This window comes from Tursiops truncatus, chromosome 4 (genome assembly GCF_011762595.2).
Source record: "Tursiops truncatus isolate mTurTru1 chromosome 4, mTurTru1.mat.Y, whole genome shotgun sequence".
In the NCBI taxonomy this organism is placed as follows: Eukaryota; Metazoa; Chordata; class Mammalia; order Artiodactyla; family Delphinidae; genus Tursiops; species Tursiops truncatus.
Window position 1 is genome coordinate 78113724 of NC_047037.1, and position 20079 is coordinate 78133802.

At 46.5% G+C, this 20079-nt stretch overlaps 1 protein-coding gene and 1 long non-coding RNA gene across 4 annotated transcripts in view; one reads left to right on the forward strand and one right to left on the reverse strand.

Annotated features, from left to right (window-relative positions):
• Positions 1-10224, forward strand: part of GPR156 (G protein-coupled receptor 156) — a 98252-nt gene extending 88028 nt beyond the window's left edge. For all 3 annotated transcript variants that reach the window (XM_019923306.3, XM_033855789.2, XM_073804194.1), the window contains 2 exons: positions 2403-2561; positions 7136-10224. In XM_019923306.3, the coding sequence (XP_019778865.1) occupies positions 2403-2561; positions 7136-8485 (1509 nt within the window). In that variant the 3' untranslated portion in view covers positions 8486-10224. The remainder of the gene's footprint in view (positions 1-2402; positions 2562-7135) is intronic.
• On the reverse strand, positions 1465-6013 carry LOC117312165 (uncharacterized). The gene is made up of 3 exons (XR_004526397.2): positions 5439-6013; positions 4521-4755; positions 1465-1933 (listed from the first exon to the last, which is right to left on the reverse strand). It is a non-coding gene; the product is annotated as an uncharacterized lncRNA (long non-coding RNA).
• Positions 10225-20079: the final 9855 nt, after the last annotated feature.

Here is a 20079-nt window from a genome sequence, read left to right on the forward strand (position 1 = left end):
TCTCTTTCCATTGTCACATCTCCCGTCCTGCCTCCCTCTTATAGGGACTCTTGTGATGACATTGGGCCCACCTGGATGATCCAGAATAATCTCCGCATCTCACAGTTTTAAACTCAATAACGTATGCAGAATTCCTTCTGCCATGTAAAGTAACCTATTTTACAAGTTCCTGGATTAGGAGGGAAGCGTCTTTGGGGGGCCATTTTCTGCCTGCTACACGCACATACCCAGATGCCAAGAAAACAAGACTCCCTGTCCTTCTGAAGGAAGGGCCGTGGGGAGGTCCTGAAATTATGACCTAAGGGTCATTTCTAGCCATATTCCAGAAATCCTGAAGAGTCAAGTCTCAAGGACCAGGACCTTCACAAATGGGGAATTAAGGGGGAGGGGGTTGGAGGGGCAGGGGGCTTTAGTCAGGGGCCACCCTGGCTCCACCCAGCCAGCTTAGGGTGAGACAGATGAAAAGCCTTGGAAGTGCCCTTACACCAATGTTGAGCAGTTCCTCCAGCAGCTCTGCAGGGAGGGCTTGGTCTGGAGGTGCTGGGGGGAGAGAAAGGAAAAGCTGTGCTGCTAGGGAAATGAGGGGGCCCTGAGGAGACATAGAGATAGTGCAACACTGCTAGGGCCAGTGCTAGGAGAGCAGCGCTGGCGGTCAGCGCCATCCACCCATGGCTGTACAGTGACCCTGTAGTGCTGGGCTCCAGTAGCTCCTGAGCAGGGTGTTGAGAGGACAGCACCCTGGGGAGGGGGCCTTCAAGAAGGGCATCTGACAGGGCGGTTCCTGGTCCGACCCAGCACAGGTCACATAGACTCCTGGTACCATGAAGGACTCATGCTGAGTTAACAGAGGACCCAAGAGGACTTGGGCAGAATGTGGTATTGAAATTGATGGCAGGATTTAGAATCCTATCTGAGATTTAGGTTACTTTCCATAATCAGAGCTCAGTAAATGTTTGATGAGCAAACAAAGACATCCCAGGATCCCTGTGAGGTTCCCCACAGGTATCTCAGCATCATTTCTAGAGCTAAGGTCCCAGAGTGCCCAGCGTCCATCACTAGGACTCTTAATTATGAGAATCCCTAAGGGAAAAGAGGCCTCCAGCGCTGTGGCCTCCCCTGGCATCACGTCCCTAGCATTCGCCAGGAGGAGACAGTGTCCCACGGGCTCAGGAGCGTGTCCCTGTTTGTGAATGTTCTCTGTTCAGTCCCATCCCTGTTAAACTAAACCAGCCTGTGCATCCATAGACTGGTTCTCAAAACCAGTATCTCCTGAAAAACGTTCCCTAGGACCTCACAGTTGACAGTCTCTCTCATCAGCTGTGTTGAGGATGTGCAGTGTGGCACAGTGCCCTCGTTACAGCTGTGACTCTGAGGCTAAGTAGCCATGTGGACCTAGACAAATCATCCTCCTTCTGAGTCTTTCCTCATTTGTCAAGGAAAAAAGACAGATCGCAGACCTGATGTTCTATCATTTTTATTAATTTTTATTGACATTTGTGGTTTTCTGTTTCTCTGAGCCTTGATCACTGACTTGGGTTAGAAGTCCTCTAGAGGGAACAAACGTATGGACACAAGCAAGGAAGACAGGGGTGGGGGTGGGATGAACTGGGAGATTGGGATTGACAGGTATACACTAATTTGTATAAAATAGATAACTAATAGGACCCTGCTGTATAAAAAAATAAATGTTAAAAAAAAAGTCCTCTAGGAAGAACTGGGTTTTCTTTTTTTTATTTTTTGTGGTACGCGGGCCTCTCACTGTTGTGGCCACTCCCGTTGCGGAGCACAGGCTCCGGACGCGCAGGCTCAGCGGCCATGGCTCACGGGCCCAGCCGCTCCACGGCACGTGGGATCTTCCCAGACTGGGGCACGAACCCGTGTCCCCTGCATCGGCGGGCGGACTCTCAGCCACTGCCACCAGGGAAGCCCGGACCTGGGTTTTCAATAACAGTAAGCACACCATCACTCAACACATGAGAATAATTAAGAACAGCTGCATACAACTAAAACCAGCTTCATTTGAAATACAGTGTTCAGGTTACTTAACCCTGTTATAGCTCCTAAACTCTGGCTTGAGAATGTGGCTCTAGACGTCCACCTCAGCTCTGGTTTTCTTTGACCAGTCCAGCAATGGGTTGGTAGATGGGTCCAGCCGATGGTTCTGTTTCATCAACCTGTCATCATCTTCCTTTGGCATTTTTTAAATGATATAACCTTTACATTCTCTAAACCTTCTGTCATTGCTGTCTGTGAACTTTCCAGAGTAAAGTACATTTTGAGGAGAGAATAGTTTGTGCATTTATCTATGATACTGTCATTCCTTGGTGTTTTTGAGGAAGAGTGAGAGAATGTGTTTCTGGGTGTGTAATTAAATAAATAACATGTGTTCTTTTATCCAACAGCTGAAGCAATGGAAGGCATTTGAAGAGGAAAACCAAACAGTCAGACGCATGGCCAAATATTTCAGCACTCCCAGCAAAAGCTTGCACACCCAGTATGGTGAGGAACAGAGTTGCCACGTTAGAGGAGAGAAAAACTCCATGGAGAGACTCCTCACAGAAGTAAGCGAGACCCTGCCTGATGGATTCTCTATAAAGAACTCCAGTCATGCATTGGTGGGCCCCATATGCCTCATTGCTAACATTCTTTCTCCTCCCATTTCCCCAATTCCTAGCCATTCTGGTCTCCCTTAGCAGCAAGCAAAACCTCAACGTTTCGCCAGTGCCCCTCCCATTGCTGACCCTCACCCACTTCATTCATTCATTGGACAGATGTGTGCCAGGCATTGTGCTAAGTGCTGATGAACAAAACAGAATCCCTACCTTCATGGAGCTCACAGTGTAGTGGAGGAAATAGATATGGATCAAGTAGCCATATAGTTATAAATGGTGATAAGAATTATGAAGGGAAAAATCAGAGTGGGAAGAAAGAGTGGTGAGGACAAGGGAACCTAATTTAGAGTGGTTGGAAAAGACTCTCTAAGCTGAGAGCTGAAGGTTAACTACAAATTAGCCAGGCAAAGAGTGCAGGGAAAAGCATTTCAGGTGTGGGGAACAGCATTGTAAAGGCCCTGAGGAGTAGTGGATGCTAGCTTCTGCTGTGTGATACACTCTTTCTTTACATAGATTAGTGCCCTTGTTTCCAAGATCCTATGGGGCTCCTTACTGTCTTTTCCAGGTGCTAACTAGAAATCTCAATCATCCTACCAACCCAGAAAATTAAGAGATGTCTAAAGATGGGGAGGAAGGATGAATAGAGCTTCTGAATATCGCAGTAGCGCCAAGGCAGAGACAAGGGAGCCCCCAGTCTTCTTTCTTCTGTTCTTCAGCCAGATTTGGCACCTCTCCCAGAACTGGGCAGAGTGATGTGGGCTTGAAGAAAGCACATGGGAAAGCTTGAGGCTGCACTGCCTCAGAGAGGAGGCACGGGGCCCAGAGGAATTAGCCAGTTTTGTCACACTAACTAAATTATATTCCATATTTTTGTTTTAGTAGAGAACATACCTGAGTAGGTGCTATATGGGAAATTATGCTTTTTCATATTGGACTGACACTGGGTGCCAATAGTCCCTATGCGAAAGGATGGTGTGATGGGGACCTAAGGAACGTAAGCAATGAAGGGATTCAGCTCCCCAAGCACCCTCAGTCCCTCGCACCATTCCCTTGGTTCTGGACCTGTTTTTCCATCAGAGTAATACTTGTCCTTTCTTTACTATTTCTTTACTATTCTTTACTATTTCTTTACTATTTATCAAGCATTCAGGACCTTTTTTCAGAGCCAGATTTCTTCCCACCTGGCAAGGGAGTAGCATTGCCATTGATACTCTCTGAAGTCTTCAAAGAAACATTTTTTTTCAGCTAAACAGAAGGCCAGAAACTTGGCGAGAACACCCAGGATGGTTTTCATTCACAATCAGCTAATGTTGGAACAGCCAAGTGGCCTGACTCTTTAGCCTTATGGTAATTTGTGACGTTCTTTTTGTACTCCTGCCATGCTACCCTGTTTCCCATGCAGTGACTGAATCTGCTCTACCAAAAAGATGCCTTGAGTCTGCAGAGGCAGGGCCCTAATAGGGAGCAGATGCTTAGGTAGTAAAATGCTGGACTCCTGTCCCCGACACCCCACACCTGAACACCTTTCCCAGAGCAGGCCTGAGAACCAGCAGCCCATCCCAGAGCCCTGCAGCAGGCCTAGAGAGTTTCCGGTATCTGAATCCCCAGCTCCAGCACTGCCCAGTGGATGAACACAAGAATCTCTCCTGCCTCCGTAACCCCAGCTTCTCGGCTGCATTTCCCTCCTCTGCAGCCCCTCTGCTGCCCCAGTGTCCTCCTCCTACTTTCACACCATCTGGGCAGTCCATCTTCTCATTCTTGCCTCCCTTTCCCCATGGCAATGGTCCCCAAAGGCTGTTTGGGGCAGCATCCATCCCTGACATCCCAGGCTGTGTGGAGGCCAGCAGGTAGAACCTCCCCAGAGCTTGAAGAACCTCCCTTCTACGCTCTGCAGCAGAGGAAACTCACCTTTACTTTTCTTCCTTGGAACACAGAAAGAGGGGGAGATTCCATTTCTCCCTGTGGCCTGCACCTTATGAAACATGCCTGTGGATGTGTTGCTTCCCTGGGTGTGCCAAAAGTGATCATTAATAAGCTCGTTTCAGTGCAGCTGCCGTGGTCAGTCAGATTTCGGTCTCACCGTGGCAAGCCACGCTTCTGATTAGTATGCAGCCATGGTGAAAACAGAGTCCCACTTCCTTTTCTGTAAGAAGGGAGATTTACTGATTAGGCTGGTGTTTCTAAATCTGTCACCAGCCAGCTTCAGATGTTTGGTTTGCTAGAGAAGAGTATTATTCCCAACTCAAGGTTTATACTGTTTTCCTATACTCTAAGGAATTTGTGGGTAAGGCACAAAAAGGCAGCACTCATATGGTAGTTCTATCTGTAGTTTTTTAAGGAACCTCCATACTGTTCTCCATAGTGGCTGTACAGGGAGATCAGCTCGGTGCTTTGTGACCGCCTGGAGGGGTGGGATAGGGAGGGTGGGAGGGAGGGAGACGCAAGAGGGAAGACATATGGGAACATATGTATATGTGTAACTGATTCACTTTGTTATAAAGCAGAAGCTAACACACCATTGTAAAGCAATTATACTCCGATAAAGATGTAAAAAAAAAAAAAAAAAAGGCAGCACTCAGAGTTCACTTGCTGGGGTAGCTGTCATCAGCTGATGGCTCCCTCCCAGCTCTGTGAGGCGGTAGGGCCTCCTGAAGCCAGCGTGAGAATGTGCCAGGTGGGCTTCACGAGGAAGGGCTGGTGAGGAGGAAGAGAGTTGGGGTCCCTCCAGTGCAGCCAGCGCAGTCACCCCCGTGAGATGCTCAGAGAGATACCTGGCACCACCCAGATATCACGAAGAGCCTGAGTGAATGTCTTCCTGTTACTCACCCGCTCTGCTCCTGGCGAGTCCTTGAGTCACCTACACTTCCGCGACAACGCCCAGCCCTTACCGCTCTGTGGCTGAGGAAAAGGGAGAATGAGCAGGCAGGTGCTCAGCTGCAAGTCCTTCCGCTTATTCACCAGTTGCTCACTGGTTCGGAACTCCCTCCTGAGGATAAGAGAAGTCTAAACCAGGATGAAACTGGGAGTACCAATAATCAGAAAAATCACCTTCCTGCTTATAAGTAGGGAGCAGTAGGTTTGCCTTGGAGTTGCTGCCAGAGGACTCTTGCTGGACTGGTTTACCTAATTTACTGTTCCCTCAAAGGTTCACTTCTGGGCAACTCTTCCATATCTACTTGAGAAGAAACCACAAATTCAATTCATAGGCAAGTTGTGTCAGGAATCCGAAAGAAGGGAAACATCCTTTTACTTCTAGGGCATAATAAATGGACATCCAAATGCTCATCCTCAGCTTCCAAAGAGGATGACAGCAGAGAGGCAGCATTTTGGTATTTGGACAAGCACTTCTTATTATCTTCTCCAAACTCTCCACCCCGTGCCATCTGCCCCGAGACCCATCAGCTCCCCACGATGATCTCTCTCCTGCTCCACTGCCTTTGAACATCAGAAATTCCAGAAGGTGGACATCAGGTCTGAACCAGACGATCAGCTGCTGTAGCACCGAAGGATGCTCAGGGCACACCCACTGCTGTTACTCTTCCTCCTACTTCATGCCCCATGGTCCTGCAGTTAGAACAGGCACATCTCTGCAGCTGTCACCTGCCAGCCTCCCGGGCACTGCCTGTTTATCAACTGACAGCCATGCAGCAGGTAGGCAGCTCACCAGCAGAACTGCCCAACTTCATTTATCTTCTGGGCTCCCTTCTAGTTCTACTGAATCAAGCTATCAGGGACTTAGGCCCAATAATCCTTTTTTTTTTTTTTTTTTTTTGAGCTTCTCCAGTAATTCTGATGCCTGCACTCCTTTGGGAGATACCGACAGCTGATAGTGCCACATTGGTAGCTTTGGCCTCCTACCCGCAAGTTCCAGCCAAGGGAGGTGATAACACCAACCTGAGATTCTCATTCCCCCCTAAACCGCACCCCCTACCCCTGGCTCCAGTCTTTTCACTTTGGCCCAGGAATCTCCATCCTTCTTGTTCTTCCCATTTTCTAGGCTGTTTAGCAAGTGGCAAAATGCTTGTTTCCCTATTCCTTCATTCCCTTCAGAGATGCCTCAAGGTCATCTGTATTTTGCAGAAGTATGATAGACCCAGAGTTGGGCCATCCCAAACACTGTTCTGACTGGTGTCCTGCAGAGTGACCTGACCCCCTGTGTTCTGAGCAAAGTTGAGCGGGTGCTGCAGCAGCCAGCGGGCAGCTAGACTGTGCCTCCCCTGACCGCCCTTCTTGCAGACAGTGCCACAGTCTGGGGATGTATGAGGAGACTGAGATCATACAGCAGTAAATCATAGTAAACCGTTACTGAGCACACGTGGCAGCTCTTGTGCCAGACGCTTTGTATGCATCATCTCATTTCACCTCACGGAGGGACCTCCTCAGAGCCTAAGATCACCAGCTAATACGTGGAGAAACTGGGATTTAAACCAGTGTCTTCTGATGCCACCCTTTCTCCAGCATGGGAGACAGTGTGAAAGCCCTCAGCAGCATCTTTTGTTGACGGTTTTGCTTTTGTTTTACAGAAAAATGCTGTGATTGAAAGCTTGCAAGAACAAGTAAACAACGCCAAAGAGAAGCTGGTGAGGCTGATGTCAGCTGAGTGCACCTATGACCCCCCCGAAGGGGCTATCCCGCCTGCCTCTTCCCACAGCAAGGACATCCTGGCTGCAGCCCCTCCCCATAGCCTAGCAGCTCAAGGGTCTTTGAAATGTCTCCCTGACTCTCTGAGTGACACCACCCCGGCCACCCAGGACTCCCAGAGTACCTCAGCACCCGCCTCAGGTGTACAAGGCGTCAAGGGGCCTGTGGAGGACACCAGCCCCTCACCGGGGCAGAAGGAGAAAATTGCTGCCTCCCAAGACTTTTCTGACCATTTAAATTTGGGCTGCAGCCAGAAGCCGCGGGCTGAGCAAAGCCAGGGTGTGGAGAGAAGAGACCAGGTACCCATGGCCCTCCAGCAGGGTCTCACGCCAGGTGGAGAAGGCTCTGTTCCTCAGAGACAGGGGCAGCTGGAGAACTCAGAGGGGCCCCAAGCGCGACCGTCAAGGGTGAATTCAGTGATCAGGGAGAAGCTTCAGGAAGTCCTCCAAGATCTGGGCCTGGGCCCTGAGGCTCCCGTCCCCCGTCCCCCGTCCTGTCCCCAGCAGCCCTGGAAGAGCAGTGCCTGCTGCAGCCCCCAGAAGATGCCCCTCTCCAAGGAGCTGGGCTTCAGCCCGTACATGGTGAGGAGAAGGGGCGTGGCACAGCGGGCTCGCTCGCACTTGCCAGGTTCTGTGCCCTGCTCTGTGGGGCGTCGGGTAAACAGGGCTGATTCTGGGGCACGCACTGGGCGAAATGTGCAGGACAGGGACAGCCCCTGCCTGGACCCCCAAACTGCAGATTCCAGAGTAGCAAGACCCTCTTCCAGGAAGCCTTTACTGCTCCCAGCTCCTCAAGGCAAGGCAGACTCCCCGGAGGGCAGCAAACAGTGCCAGACAGAGCCCCAGGGAGCCGAAGGGAGCCGCGCAGCCCTTTCTCACCAGCCTTCTGGTCCTGGCCAGGCACTGTGCCCCGCTGCCCCACGCCGAGCCAGAGCCTCGCCAGACCTGCCTGAGCAGCGGCTGCAGCGGTCCCCAGTGCCCCCAGGCTGCCCTTCCCTGTCTCCTCCACACAGCTACCTCGACACAGAATCCAGCAGCTCGGATGAGTTCTTCTGCCGCTGCCACAGGCCCTACTGTGAAATCTGCTTCCAGAGCTCCTCTGATTCCAGTGACAGTGGCTCGTCAGACAGCGACCCTGAACCTGCTGGGAGGCTGGCTTCCTGGGAAAAGCTGTGGGCCCGCTCGAAGCCTGTCGTGAACTTCAAAGATGACTTGAAACCCACACTGGTGTGAACAGCAGAGCAAGTCTGGACGTAGAGCTCTGTCCGGGACAAGCCATACCATGGCCTGTTGTGGCCTTCGGGGAATAGACCAGTGCCTTGCATTGGACCAGCCCTTACCATGTTTCAGCTATGCTCACTTGAGCACTGTGGTACCTGGAGCACTTCTCGATCTATACAAAGAGGGGTATTGCCTGTCTTGTTCCTACCTCATGGCATTCCTGTAAAAGACTCCAGCCGAGTGCCCATAAAGGATACCCTTGGATAAAAGGTGCTCAATGAGCACAGAGGGTCTTCTGTCCTGGTCAGCCTATAATGTACAGAACTCTTCATATATACCCGATGGATGGCTGGGTGGACAGACAGATGGAGAAATGGAAGGAAAATTTCTGCAGAACCAGAGTTGTGAACTGTGATCCACCAGACTGGCTTTTTGGCGGCAGACCTGCTAGGAAGGCGTCTCCTGTGTCTTTGGGTGGCCCGCTCTCGGCAGGGGCTTGTTTTGTTTCTGCTCAGCTTTGTGAACGGCACCACCCCTAGGTCCCAGCTTCCAGCCAGACTCAGCTCAGAGCCAACTGTACACCTCTATTTGGTGTTCATGTCTTTATACCATTGTGGCACCTCAGCATCATCCCTGAGACAGTCAGGTGTCCATGGGGCCACAGGTGACCCAGATCTCTCTCCTGGGCTCAGATGGCACCGGAGGCCCACCGCATTGACTTTGCCAGTGGTGCGGTTTTGCAATAGCAGGAAGCACGCACTGGCAATCTCTGTTGAGGTTGGGGAGGCCCTATTGGTCAAGAGGATGCCAACTAGGGCTACATGACCACTGATGGCTACATAAACCTAAAAACAGAAAATGGGAAAATAGAAAGGAAGAAATGGGGGAGAAGGTAGGAAAGAAAACAGGTTTTGAACATTTACCTTGAGTCTAGCATGGTACTTGGAAATATCAAATATCGGTAATTCCTTATGATAACCCCATGAAGTAGATACTCTCGTTCCCACTTTTACAGATGGAGATGATGAGGCTTAGAGAACTGAGGTAGCTTCCCCAGCGTCACATTGCTGGAGAGGGGCCCATGTAGCGGCCCATGTGAGACTTGGCCACAGCTCACAGGACTCCAAGTGGGTAGACTTCCCTGGGGCACATCTCTTCACTTGTTCTTCTGGGAGTGGCGGGCAGAGCATGGCAGGCCAGACAGCAAAGCAGGGGTAGTGTAGGAAGCTGCAGTGCACTCACCCTGCAGTCCAGGATGACAAAACTGGGCCCCTCACCTCGGGAAGCAGCCCTCCACTGCCTCAGGGGCCCACTCACACCTCCCACGGCAGCTGGGGAGTTGGTGAAAGATAGGTGCCAGGATCCCATCTGCTGCCAGAGCCACCCGGAGAACACAGCTGGGTCCACTTCACTTGTTGCTGAGCTAGTTGTTGTTTACAGGCTGTTCCCTGCCTGTTCACTTGTGCGTGCATCTGTGTGTGTACTTATGCTGGTGTGCAGGAGTTTGGGCCTCATTAGGTATGTCTGGAGGGGAGCATGTGGCTTTAAATGTCTCACAGAAGATGTATCACAGACTCTTGGTGGACCTTGTGAATCTCCAGACACTGGACCAGGAGGCCCTCCTGGTAACACAGCTTCTTCTATTGTCTACTTTTAAATACAAATATCATAATTTATTCTGCGTGTGGGCCTGTAGTTTCTGCTTGTGCTGTTTGTATGCTGTCCAAGTGAGACCTTAATAAAAGAAATGGCTCTCAAGGCAAGTCTCTTCAGAAATTGTAGTTTGGGGCTGGGGAGGAGGGGCACAGACAAGACTGAACCACCCAAAGGAGTGGAAATGCAGCAGCCATTAGGGTTGCTGCTGGCTTACCCTGGGTTCCAGGTGTATCTTCTACCACACTTCCATCTGTAACAGATTCTTCTGTGGTCTCCCCATGCAGCTTCCTATCCCAGAAACACCTCCCCCAGTGGGTAGAGGAAACTCTGGAGACCCTCAGTTCTTCCCACCCACTGGGGATCCTGTGGTTGGGCTCCACCTCCTTCAGCTCCTTTCCTCCCAGTTTGTCACTGCTAGCAGTCTACTGTTCAGTAGTGTGGAATATGCAGGCTCTAAACCTGGCAGTGCTTCTCTCACTCTCTCTGCTCCTACACCCTCAGTTCCCTCATCCCAGCCCTTCCACATCTCCATCTCTCTTCTGTCTAGACTTTCTTTCCCCGCTTTGTGCATCTTGTGAATGACTCATCCCTCAAGGCTCAGGTAGAGCGTTCCCAGGTAAAAATGACATCCCCTAGTTAAATGAAGAAAGGTGTTTTGGGGACCATGCTTCACACTTAGTTGTATAGAAGCTTCTAGCATCCATTTTTCCTAGAATGACTTTGTAACACTTGCTAGACTTTGTCGAAAAGATGGAGAATCTACCCTATATTTTCCTTATTTATCATTTGGTTTGAAAACTGTATGCCAAGCACCACAACTTCCTGCCCCAGAAAACCGTCTCCAAATCTATTGCTTACTGTGTACTACCTCCGCACCCACTGCTCACCAGCTTCTTCCCTAGATCTTTTACTCAAGACCAGCTAATCCAGTGATGAAATTCTTGGAAGGATGAGTATGCCATGACTTCTGGCCTGCTCTTGACTGTTACGCTCTTGAAGAAAGGGCAGAAACTTGGTGCAAAGAAATCCTAGAGAAGTAAACATTGCCTCTGCTGTTGTCATCGGGGCTGTGCCTGTCTCTGTTGGTCGTAAGGTCTGGCATGAAGCCCAGCCTGCTTCTTACCCAAGTATTTGTTGCTTTGCTGATTGAAATCTTAGGGTTGGAGGTGTCCATCCTGATCCCAAAGTCTGCCCCTGTCTCTGGCCCGGGTCAAACTCTCTTTCCTTAAAGGATCAACTTGGCCTCCCCGGAGCTCGGGAGAAAAGAGCATCAGATGTAGGAGGCATGTTTTTAACGAACCATTTCACTTTGAAAACGGTAAAGAGAAAAGTTAATGCACATTCCACAAAAATCTCTTCTGTATCTATATTTATTTTATTATATTTAGATGTGTCTCCTTCACAGATTGCAAGTTCCTGAAAGCACTGAGTGTGTCTTCTGCATCTTTGTATCCTCAAGAGTAGCCATCAGAGAGCTTTGCACAGAGTATGAGCCCAGTAAATGTTTGATGGATGGATTTCTGGGCAGATAAGTGGATGAAACAGAGGAAAACAAACAAAGGAAGGCAGAGAACCTGTAATGCAGCAAAAAGGGAGGCAGAGCCATCTGGCTTCACTGCCTTTCGATGAGGTAAGAGCAAGAAACAACATCACTGAAGAACCCAGAAGTAACTGAATTCTGAAAAAGACAGTACTTTAGGTCTCTTAGAGGGAGGTGAGGTAGAGTGACAGAGTTACTGGAAGAGAAACAAAGTTACTGTGTTAAAGGTGTTCTCTTAAAGATGCTTTCCTCACAGGCTTGTAACTAAGTAGCCAGCAGTACTAGCAGGAGGACAGTCTGTTCATCTTTCTCACCATCATCTTCCTGAGTCCCCTTTCCCAGAGCCCCAAACAAAGCAGTTGTCTCTGTTCCCTCTGGCTGCTGCACGTCTCCCAGTGACAGCCTCTGGGCTTTGTTAAGGGAGGTCTTAATGCAGAGATGGCAACCTTGGGACTGAAAGCAGGAGAGAGGTTACTTGTCCTCAAGCTTTGCTCTTCCTCACATCTGGTACCCACTCTGATCTCTTCCTCCGTGAATTGTTTCTGATGTTAGCATCCCCAGCCAAACTGCATTTGAATAAGGGAACATCTTAGAATGTTCAGTTCACTATCAAGGTCACAAAGAGAAAAGAAATGTCAGTGTCACGAGGCAAAATAACCTGTTACGAGTTTGACAAGATCTGGGGTCAATGCTTCCCAACCCTTTTCATTCTTTGACTTACCTTTGGATGTCTAAATATACTAGCAAGACACGTAGGTACAGAGAATGAGTGCTTGGGAAGGGCCCTGGAAAGGTCTGTGGGTGACTAAGAGAAAAGCAAGAGGGCATGGAAAAAGGAGGGAAGGAGGGCAAGAAGTGCAGAAAACTGAGAGAGAGATGAAGGAGATGGGGTGAAGGAGGAAGACAGAGAACCAAAGGCACCCTGCTTAGCTTTGTCCGTGGACATTGTCTCTCTTGTAAATGAATGTGCTGGTTCCGGTCCGAGCTGAGAGAAAGTGGGGCTCACTTCTATGAAGAAGGGCAGGGAAACCCTTGCAGAGCCCTTTCTTTAGTGTATATGTAACCATTGGTTCATTCCTCTACTTTGCCGCTAGACCATGAGCTTCTTGGGCCTGCAACTTGTTATAATTATCTGGGCGTACCCAGCACCCAGCACTGTGCCTGGTGCATGGGTTGATGCTCAGCAGATGTTTGTCAAAAGAAATCAAGAAAAGAGTGGCCTCGCCAGAACTGTCTCAAGGGGGACCCCAGGGAGGCCACTCATAAGAGCTGAGGTCACCTGGGAAGCAGGGCTTAGATGTCTCATCGTGGACTGAACTGCAGTGCTGTTGATTCACTGAGGTTTAAATGCTCTGTGATAGTGCCCGGACCCTTTCTCAAAAGAAGGCATTTCAGATGGGCTCTCTTCTCCACTAATTTTTGTACAGTAATTTTCCCCATGAACTGCCAGGGCTTAGAGTCACCCATGTGACTGTGTGACTTTCAGCAAGTTGCATAACCTCTTTGTAGCTCAGTTTCCCCAACTGTAAACTGGGATAATAACACCTACCTCATACAGATACGAGGGTTAAATAAGTTAATATTAATTATTGATTTGAACTCTGCCTGGCACGTAGTAAACATTATATAAGTGTTTGTCTTAGAAAGTTGTTTGGGAAACACAGCTTTATATTTTAAAAGCCTCTTTATGTTTTCTTGCTTTATTCCAAAATTCCCATTCCTGTGTTCAATTTGTTCCTGATGGAAAGGTCTTCTAAACAGATCTGGTAACGTGAGGATGGCCCACTTCTAGTACAGCAGAAATTTCTCCCTGAACCCCTTCAGCCCACTTCTAGGACAGCAGAAATTTCTCCCTGAACCCCTTCTAGGTCAGGTTCACTTACTGTGGGGTGAACATCCACCTGCAGGACTCAAATATTAGGGCAGGCCTAGGGAAAAGTACAGTTGAAAGTCAGGAAATCTGATTTTTTAAGGTGGAGCCAAAGACCACTATTTTCCTTTACAGAAATATTATGCACTTTATAATAGACAAAAATATATAGGGTACCTACTATGTGCCACTTAATACTTGTCTTATTCAAGACTTAAAACAACCCCACAAAGTAGTTATTTCTGTTTTACAGATGAGGAAACTGTAACTGGGAGAGGTTGGGTAACTTGCCCAAAGTCACACAACTCGTTAGAGGCAGAGCCAAAGTTTAACTGAAATCTGACTTGATTCCAAAGCCCTTTTAGGACACCCCAATGCTGGTTCCAGAGCATGTGCTACAGGCGTGCTACCAGAAGACAGAAGGAATTTCAACCTGGCAGGGCAGGGACCCAGACTGAGGTTTTCTCAGGACACCAAGGTTTCCTTAGGAAAAGCAAGCTGGTCTGGTTCTGTAAGCCTATTGCAAAACCCTTCATTGCTGAGTCATTGAACAGCATATTCACGGCTGGAAGGGAGCTTTCTTTTTTTTTTTTTTTTAACATCTTTATTGGAGTAAAATTGCTTTACAATGGTGTGTTAGTTTCTGCTTTATAACAAAGTGAATCAGCTATACATATACATATATCCCCATATCTCCTCCCTCTTGCATCTCCCTCCCACCTTCCCTATCCCACCCCTCTAGGTTGTCACAAAGCACGGAGCTGATCTCCCTGTGCTATGCTGCTGCTTCCCACTAGCTATCTATTTTACATATGGTAGTGTATATATGTCCATGCCACTCTCTCGCTTTGTCCCAGCTTACCCTTCCCGCTCCCCATGTCCTCAAGTCCATTCTCTACGTTGGCGTCTTTATTCCTGTCCTGCCTCTAGGTTCTTCAGAACCTTTTTTTTTTAGATTCCATATATATGTGTTAGCATACGGTATTTGTCTTTCTCTTTCTGACTTACTTCACTCTGTATGACAGACTCTGGGTCCATCCACCACACTACAAAAAACTCAATTTCGTTTCTTTTTATGACTAATATTCCATTGTATATATGTGCCACATCTTCTTTATCCATTCATCTGTCAATGGACGCCCAGGTTGCTTCCATGTCCTGGCTATTGTAAATAGTGCTGCAATGACCGTTGTGTACATGACTCTTTTTGAATTATGGTTTTCTCAAGGTATATGCCCAGTAGTGGGATTGCTGGCTCATATGGTAGTTCTATTTTTAGTTTTTTAAGGAACCTCCATACTGTTCTCCACAGTAGCTGTATCAATTTACATTCCCACCAACAGTGCAAAAGGGCTCTCTTTTCTCGACACCCTCTCCAGCATTTATTGTCTGTAGATTTTTTGATATGGCCATTCTGACTGGTGTGAGGTGATACCTCATCGTAGTTTTGATTTGCATTTCTCTAATGATTAGTGATGTTGAGCATCCTTTCATGTGTTTGTTGGCAATCTGTATATCTTCTTTGGAGAAATGTCTGTTTAGGTCTTCTGCCCATTTTTGGATTCGGTTGTTTGTTTCTTTGATATTGAGCTGCATGAGCTGCTTGTAAATTCTGGAGATTAATCCTTTGTCAGTTGCTTCATTTGCACATATTTTCTCCCATTCTGAGGGCTGTCTTTTCATCTTGTTTATGGTTCCGTTTGCTGTGCAAAAGCTTTGAAGTTTCATTAGGTCCCATTTGTTTATTTTTGTTTTTATTTTTATTTCTCTAGGAGGTGGGTCAAAAAGGATCTTGCTGTGATTTATGTCAGAGTGTTCTGCTTATGTTTTCCTCTAAAAGTTTTATAGTGTCTGGCCTTATATTTAGGTCTTTAACCCATTTTGAGTTTATTTTTGTGTATGGTGTTAGGGAGTGTCCTAATTTCATTCTTTTACATGTAGCTGTCCAGTTTTCCCAGCACCATTTATTGAAGAGGCTGTCTTTTCTCCATTGTATATTCTTGCCTCCTTTATCAAAAATAAGGTGACCATAGGTGTGTGGGTTTATCTCTGGGCTTTCTATCCTGTCCCACTGATGTATATTTCTGTTTTTGTGCCAGTACCATACTGTCTTGATTACTGTAGCTTTGTAATATAATCTGAAGTCCGGGAGTCTGATTCCTCCAGCTCCATTTTTCTTTCTCAAGATTGCTTTGGCTATTCGGCATCTTTTGTGTTTCCATACAAATTGTGATATATTTTTTTCTAATTCTGTGAAAAATGCCATCAGTAGTTTGATAGGGATTGCACTGAATCTGTAGATTGCTTTGGGTAGTATAGTCATTTTCACAATGTTGATTCTTCCAATCCAAGAACATGATATATCTCTCCATCTGTTTGTATCATCTTTAAGTTCTTTCATCAATGTCTTATAGTTTTCTGCATACAGGTCTTTTGTCTCCTTAGGTAGGTTTATTCCTAGGTATTTTATTCTTTTTGTTGCAGTGGTAAATGGGAGTGTTTCCTTAATTTTTCTTTCAGATTTTTCATCATTAGTGTATAGGAATGCAAGAGATTTCTGTGCATTAATTTTGTATCCTGCTACTTCACGAAATTCATTGATTAGCTCCAGTAGTTTTCTGGTAGCATCTTTAGGATTCTCTATGTATAGTATCATGTCATCTGCAAACAGTGACAGCTTTACTTCTTCTTTTCCAATTCGGATTCCTTTTATTTCTTTTTCTTCTCTGATTGCTGTGGCTAAAACTTCCAAAACTATGTTGAATAACAGTGGTGAGGGGCTTCCCTGGTGGTGCAGTGGTTGAGAGTCCGCCTGCCAATTCAGGGGACACAGGTTCGCACCCTGGTCCGGGAAGATCCCACATGCCGCGGAGCGGCTGCGCCCATGAGCCATAGCTGCTGAGCCTGCGCGTCTGGAGCCTGTGCTCCACAATGGGAGAGGCCACAACAGTGAGAGGCCGTGTACCACAAAAAAAAAAAAAAAAAAAAAAAGTGGTGAGAGTGGACAACCTTGTCTTGTTCCTGATCTTAGAGGAAATGGTTTCAGTTTTTCACCATTGAGAACGATATTGGCTGTGGGTTTGTCATAAATGGCCTTTATTATGTTGAGGTAAGTTCCCTCTATGCCTACTTTCTGGAGGATTTTTATCATAAATGGGTGTTGAATTTTGTCGAAAGCTTTTTCTGCATCTATTGAGTTGATCATATGGTTTTTCTCCTTCAATTTGTTAAAATGGTTTATCACATTGATTGATTTGCATATATTGAAGAATCCTTTCATTCCTGGGATAAACCCCATTTAATCATGGTGTATGATCCTTTTAATGTGGTGTTGGATTCTCTTTGCTAGTATTTTGTTGAGGATTTTTTATCTATGTTCATCAGTGATACTGGCCTGCAGTTTTTTTGTGTTTTTTTTGCGGTACGTGGGCCTCTCACTTTTGTGGCCTCTCCCGTTGCGGAGCACAGGCTCCAGACGTGCAGGCTCAGCAGCCATGGCTCACGGGCCCAGCCACTCCGTGGCATGTGGGATCTTCCCAGACCGGGGCACAAACCTGTGACCCGTGCATCGGCAGGCGGACTCTCAACCACTGCGCCGCCAGGGAAGCCCTGGCCTGCAGTTTTCTTTCTTTGTGACATCTTTGTCTGGTTTTGGTATCAGGGTGATGGTGGCCTCGTAGAATGAGTTTGGGAGTGTTCCTCCCTCTGCTGTATTTTGGAAGGGTTTGAGAAGGATAGGTGTTAGCTCTTCTCTAAATTTTGGTAGAATTCTCCTGTGAAGTCATCTGGTCCTGGGCTTTTGTTTGTTGGAAGATTTATTTTTAATCACAGTCTCAATTTCAGTGCCTGTGATTGGTCTGTTTCTATATTCTATTTCTTCCTGGTTCAGTCTTGGAAGGTTGTGCTTTTTTAAGAATTTGTCCATTTCTTCTAGGTATCCATTTTATTGGCATGTAGTTGCTTGTAGTAATCTCTCATGATCCTTTTTATTTCTGCAGTGTCAGTTGTTGCTTCTCCTTTTTCATTTGTAATTCTATTGATTTTAGTCTTCTCCCTCTTTTTCTTGATGAGTCTGGCTAGTGGTTTATCAATTTGTTTATCTTCTCAAAGAACCAGCTTTTAGTTTTATTGATCTTTGCTATCATTTCCTTCATTTCTTTTTCATTTATTTCTGATCTAATGTTTATGATTTCTTTCCTTCTGCTAACTTTGGGGGTGTTTTGTTCTTCTTTCTCTCATTGCTCTAGGTGTAAGGTTAGGTTGTTTATTTGAGATGTTTCGTGTTTCTTGAGGTAGGATTGTATTGCTATAAACTTCCCTCTTACAACTGCTTTTGCTGCATCCTATAGGTTTTGGGTTGTCATGTTTTCATTGTCATTTGTTTCTAGGTATTTTTGATTTCCTCTTTGATTTCTTCAGTGGTCTCTTGGTTATTTAGTACTGTATTGTTTAGCCTCCATGTGTTTGTATTTTTTACAGATTTTTTTTCCTGTAATTGATATCTAGTCTCATAGCGTTGTGGTCGGAAAAGATACTTGATACGATTTCAATTTTCTTAAATTTACCAAGGCTTGATTTGTGACCCAAGATGTGATCTATCCTGGAGAATGTTCCATGTGCAGTTGAGAAGAAAGTGTATTCTGCCACTTTTGGGTGAAATGTTCTATGAATATCAATTAGATCTATCTGGTCTATTGTGTCATTTAAATCTTCTGTTTCCTTATTTATTTTCTGTTTGGATGATCTGTCCATGAGTGTAAGTGGGGTGTTAAAGTCCCCTACTATTATTGTGTTGCTGTCGATTTCTCCTTTCATGGTTGTTAGCATTTGCCTTATGTATTGAGGTGCTCCTATGTTGGGTGCATAAACATTCATAATTGTTATATCTTTTTCTTGGATTGATCCTTTGATCATTATGTAGTGTTCCTCCTTATCTCTTGTAACAGTCTTTATTTTAAAGTCTATTTTGTCTGATATGAGAATGGCTACTCCAGCTTTCTTTTGATTTCCATTTGCATGGAATATCTTTTTCCATCCCCTCACTTTCAGTCTGTATGTGTCCCTAGGTCTGAAGTGGGTCTTGTAGACAGCATATATATGCATCTGTTTTTGTATCCATTCAGCCAGTCTATGTCTTTTGGTTGGAGCATTTAATACATTTACATTTAAATTAGTTATCAATATGTATGTTCTTATTACCATTTCTTAATTGTTTTGGGTTTGTTACTGTAGTTCTTTTCCTTTTCTCGTTTTTCCTGCCTAGAGAAGTTCCTTTAGCATTTGTTGTAAAGCTGGTTTGGTGGTGCTGAATTCTCTTAGCTTTTGCTTGTCTGTAAAGGTTTTAATTTCTCTGTCGAATCTGAATGTGATCCTTGCTGGGTAGAGTAATCTTGGTTGTAGGTTTTTCCCTTTCATCACTTTAAATACGTCCTGCCACTCCCTGGAAGGGAGCTTTCTAAAGCTACCCAGTCACTCCTGCCCCCTTCAGGAAGTTAATGCCAAACACACGGGATATTGAAAACAAGCAAGTCCCTTGTTTAAAAAGACCAAACCCAGTCCTCCAAGCTGAAAGTGTTTTCTCAAGTGTCATGCCCTTTAAGTGGGAGAAAAAGATGATGCTAGGCAAGGGCCCCAGAAGACCCCATGATGACTAGAAGTGGTGCAGACCACAGGGCTTCTGCAGAGAATGGGGGAGGGCCATAGAATCTCTTCCACCCAGGTCTCTACATTGCTGAAAAACTTTCATTGTTCCCACTTCCTGCAGGATGAACTGTCACCTTGCTTTGGGATTCGAGGCCCTCCCTTATGGATCTCAACCCTCCCCCATTCTCAACTTGCCTAAAACTCCCCTCCTGGCTCCTGCCAAATGGGTTTACAGTACGTTAAGTAGAGCATGCCGGCACCCACCTCAGGCTCTCACTTTTGTTCACACCAGCCCCTCCCTCCCTCTAACCACCCCAGCCTAAAGTGACCTTGCGTTCCTCTGACCAGTTTCAACTGGTCTCGGAATTTATTATCTTGAGCTGTTATATAAGTCCTTCATTGTTAACTTTTCACATGTTCATTTCTTGCCTCTCCTACTAGATTATTAGGGACTGGAGGTCAAAAGCCATGTCCAATTTATCATTGCACGTCCACAATATCTTGCACAGTGCCTGATGCCTCATAGATCTCAATCAACATTTCTAGGTTTATTTTGAAGACTGACCAACTCTCTCTTTGTTCCCACCTTTCTGTTTGTACCAAGTGGGTCTTGAGCAAACAAACAGGAGTTTGCAGTGTTTTTCTCTCAGACTGTACTTGAAGCATAGCATTTCAGAGGACCTCTGCTGTCTCATTAGTTGAGAGGCCATTACATGCCAAGCATTATGATAGAGGCTTGCAGATAATGCTGGAAGAAATCAAGCTAACAGGACCCAAGTAGTAAGATCCCTAAAACTCTGGACCCAATTTCCCCAACATCCTCAAAACAAACAAATACAAATCAGCAGCGGTGAAAGCCACTCCTCTGGATTGTTCCCATCTATGAACACCTACAGA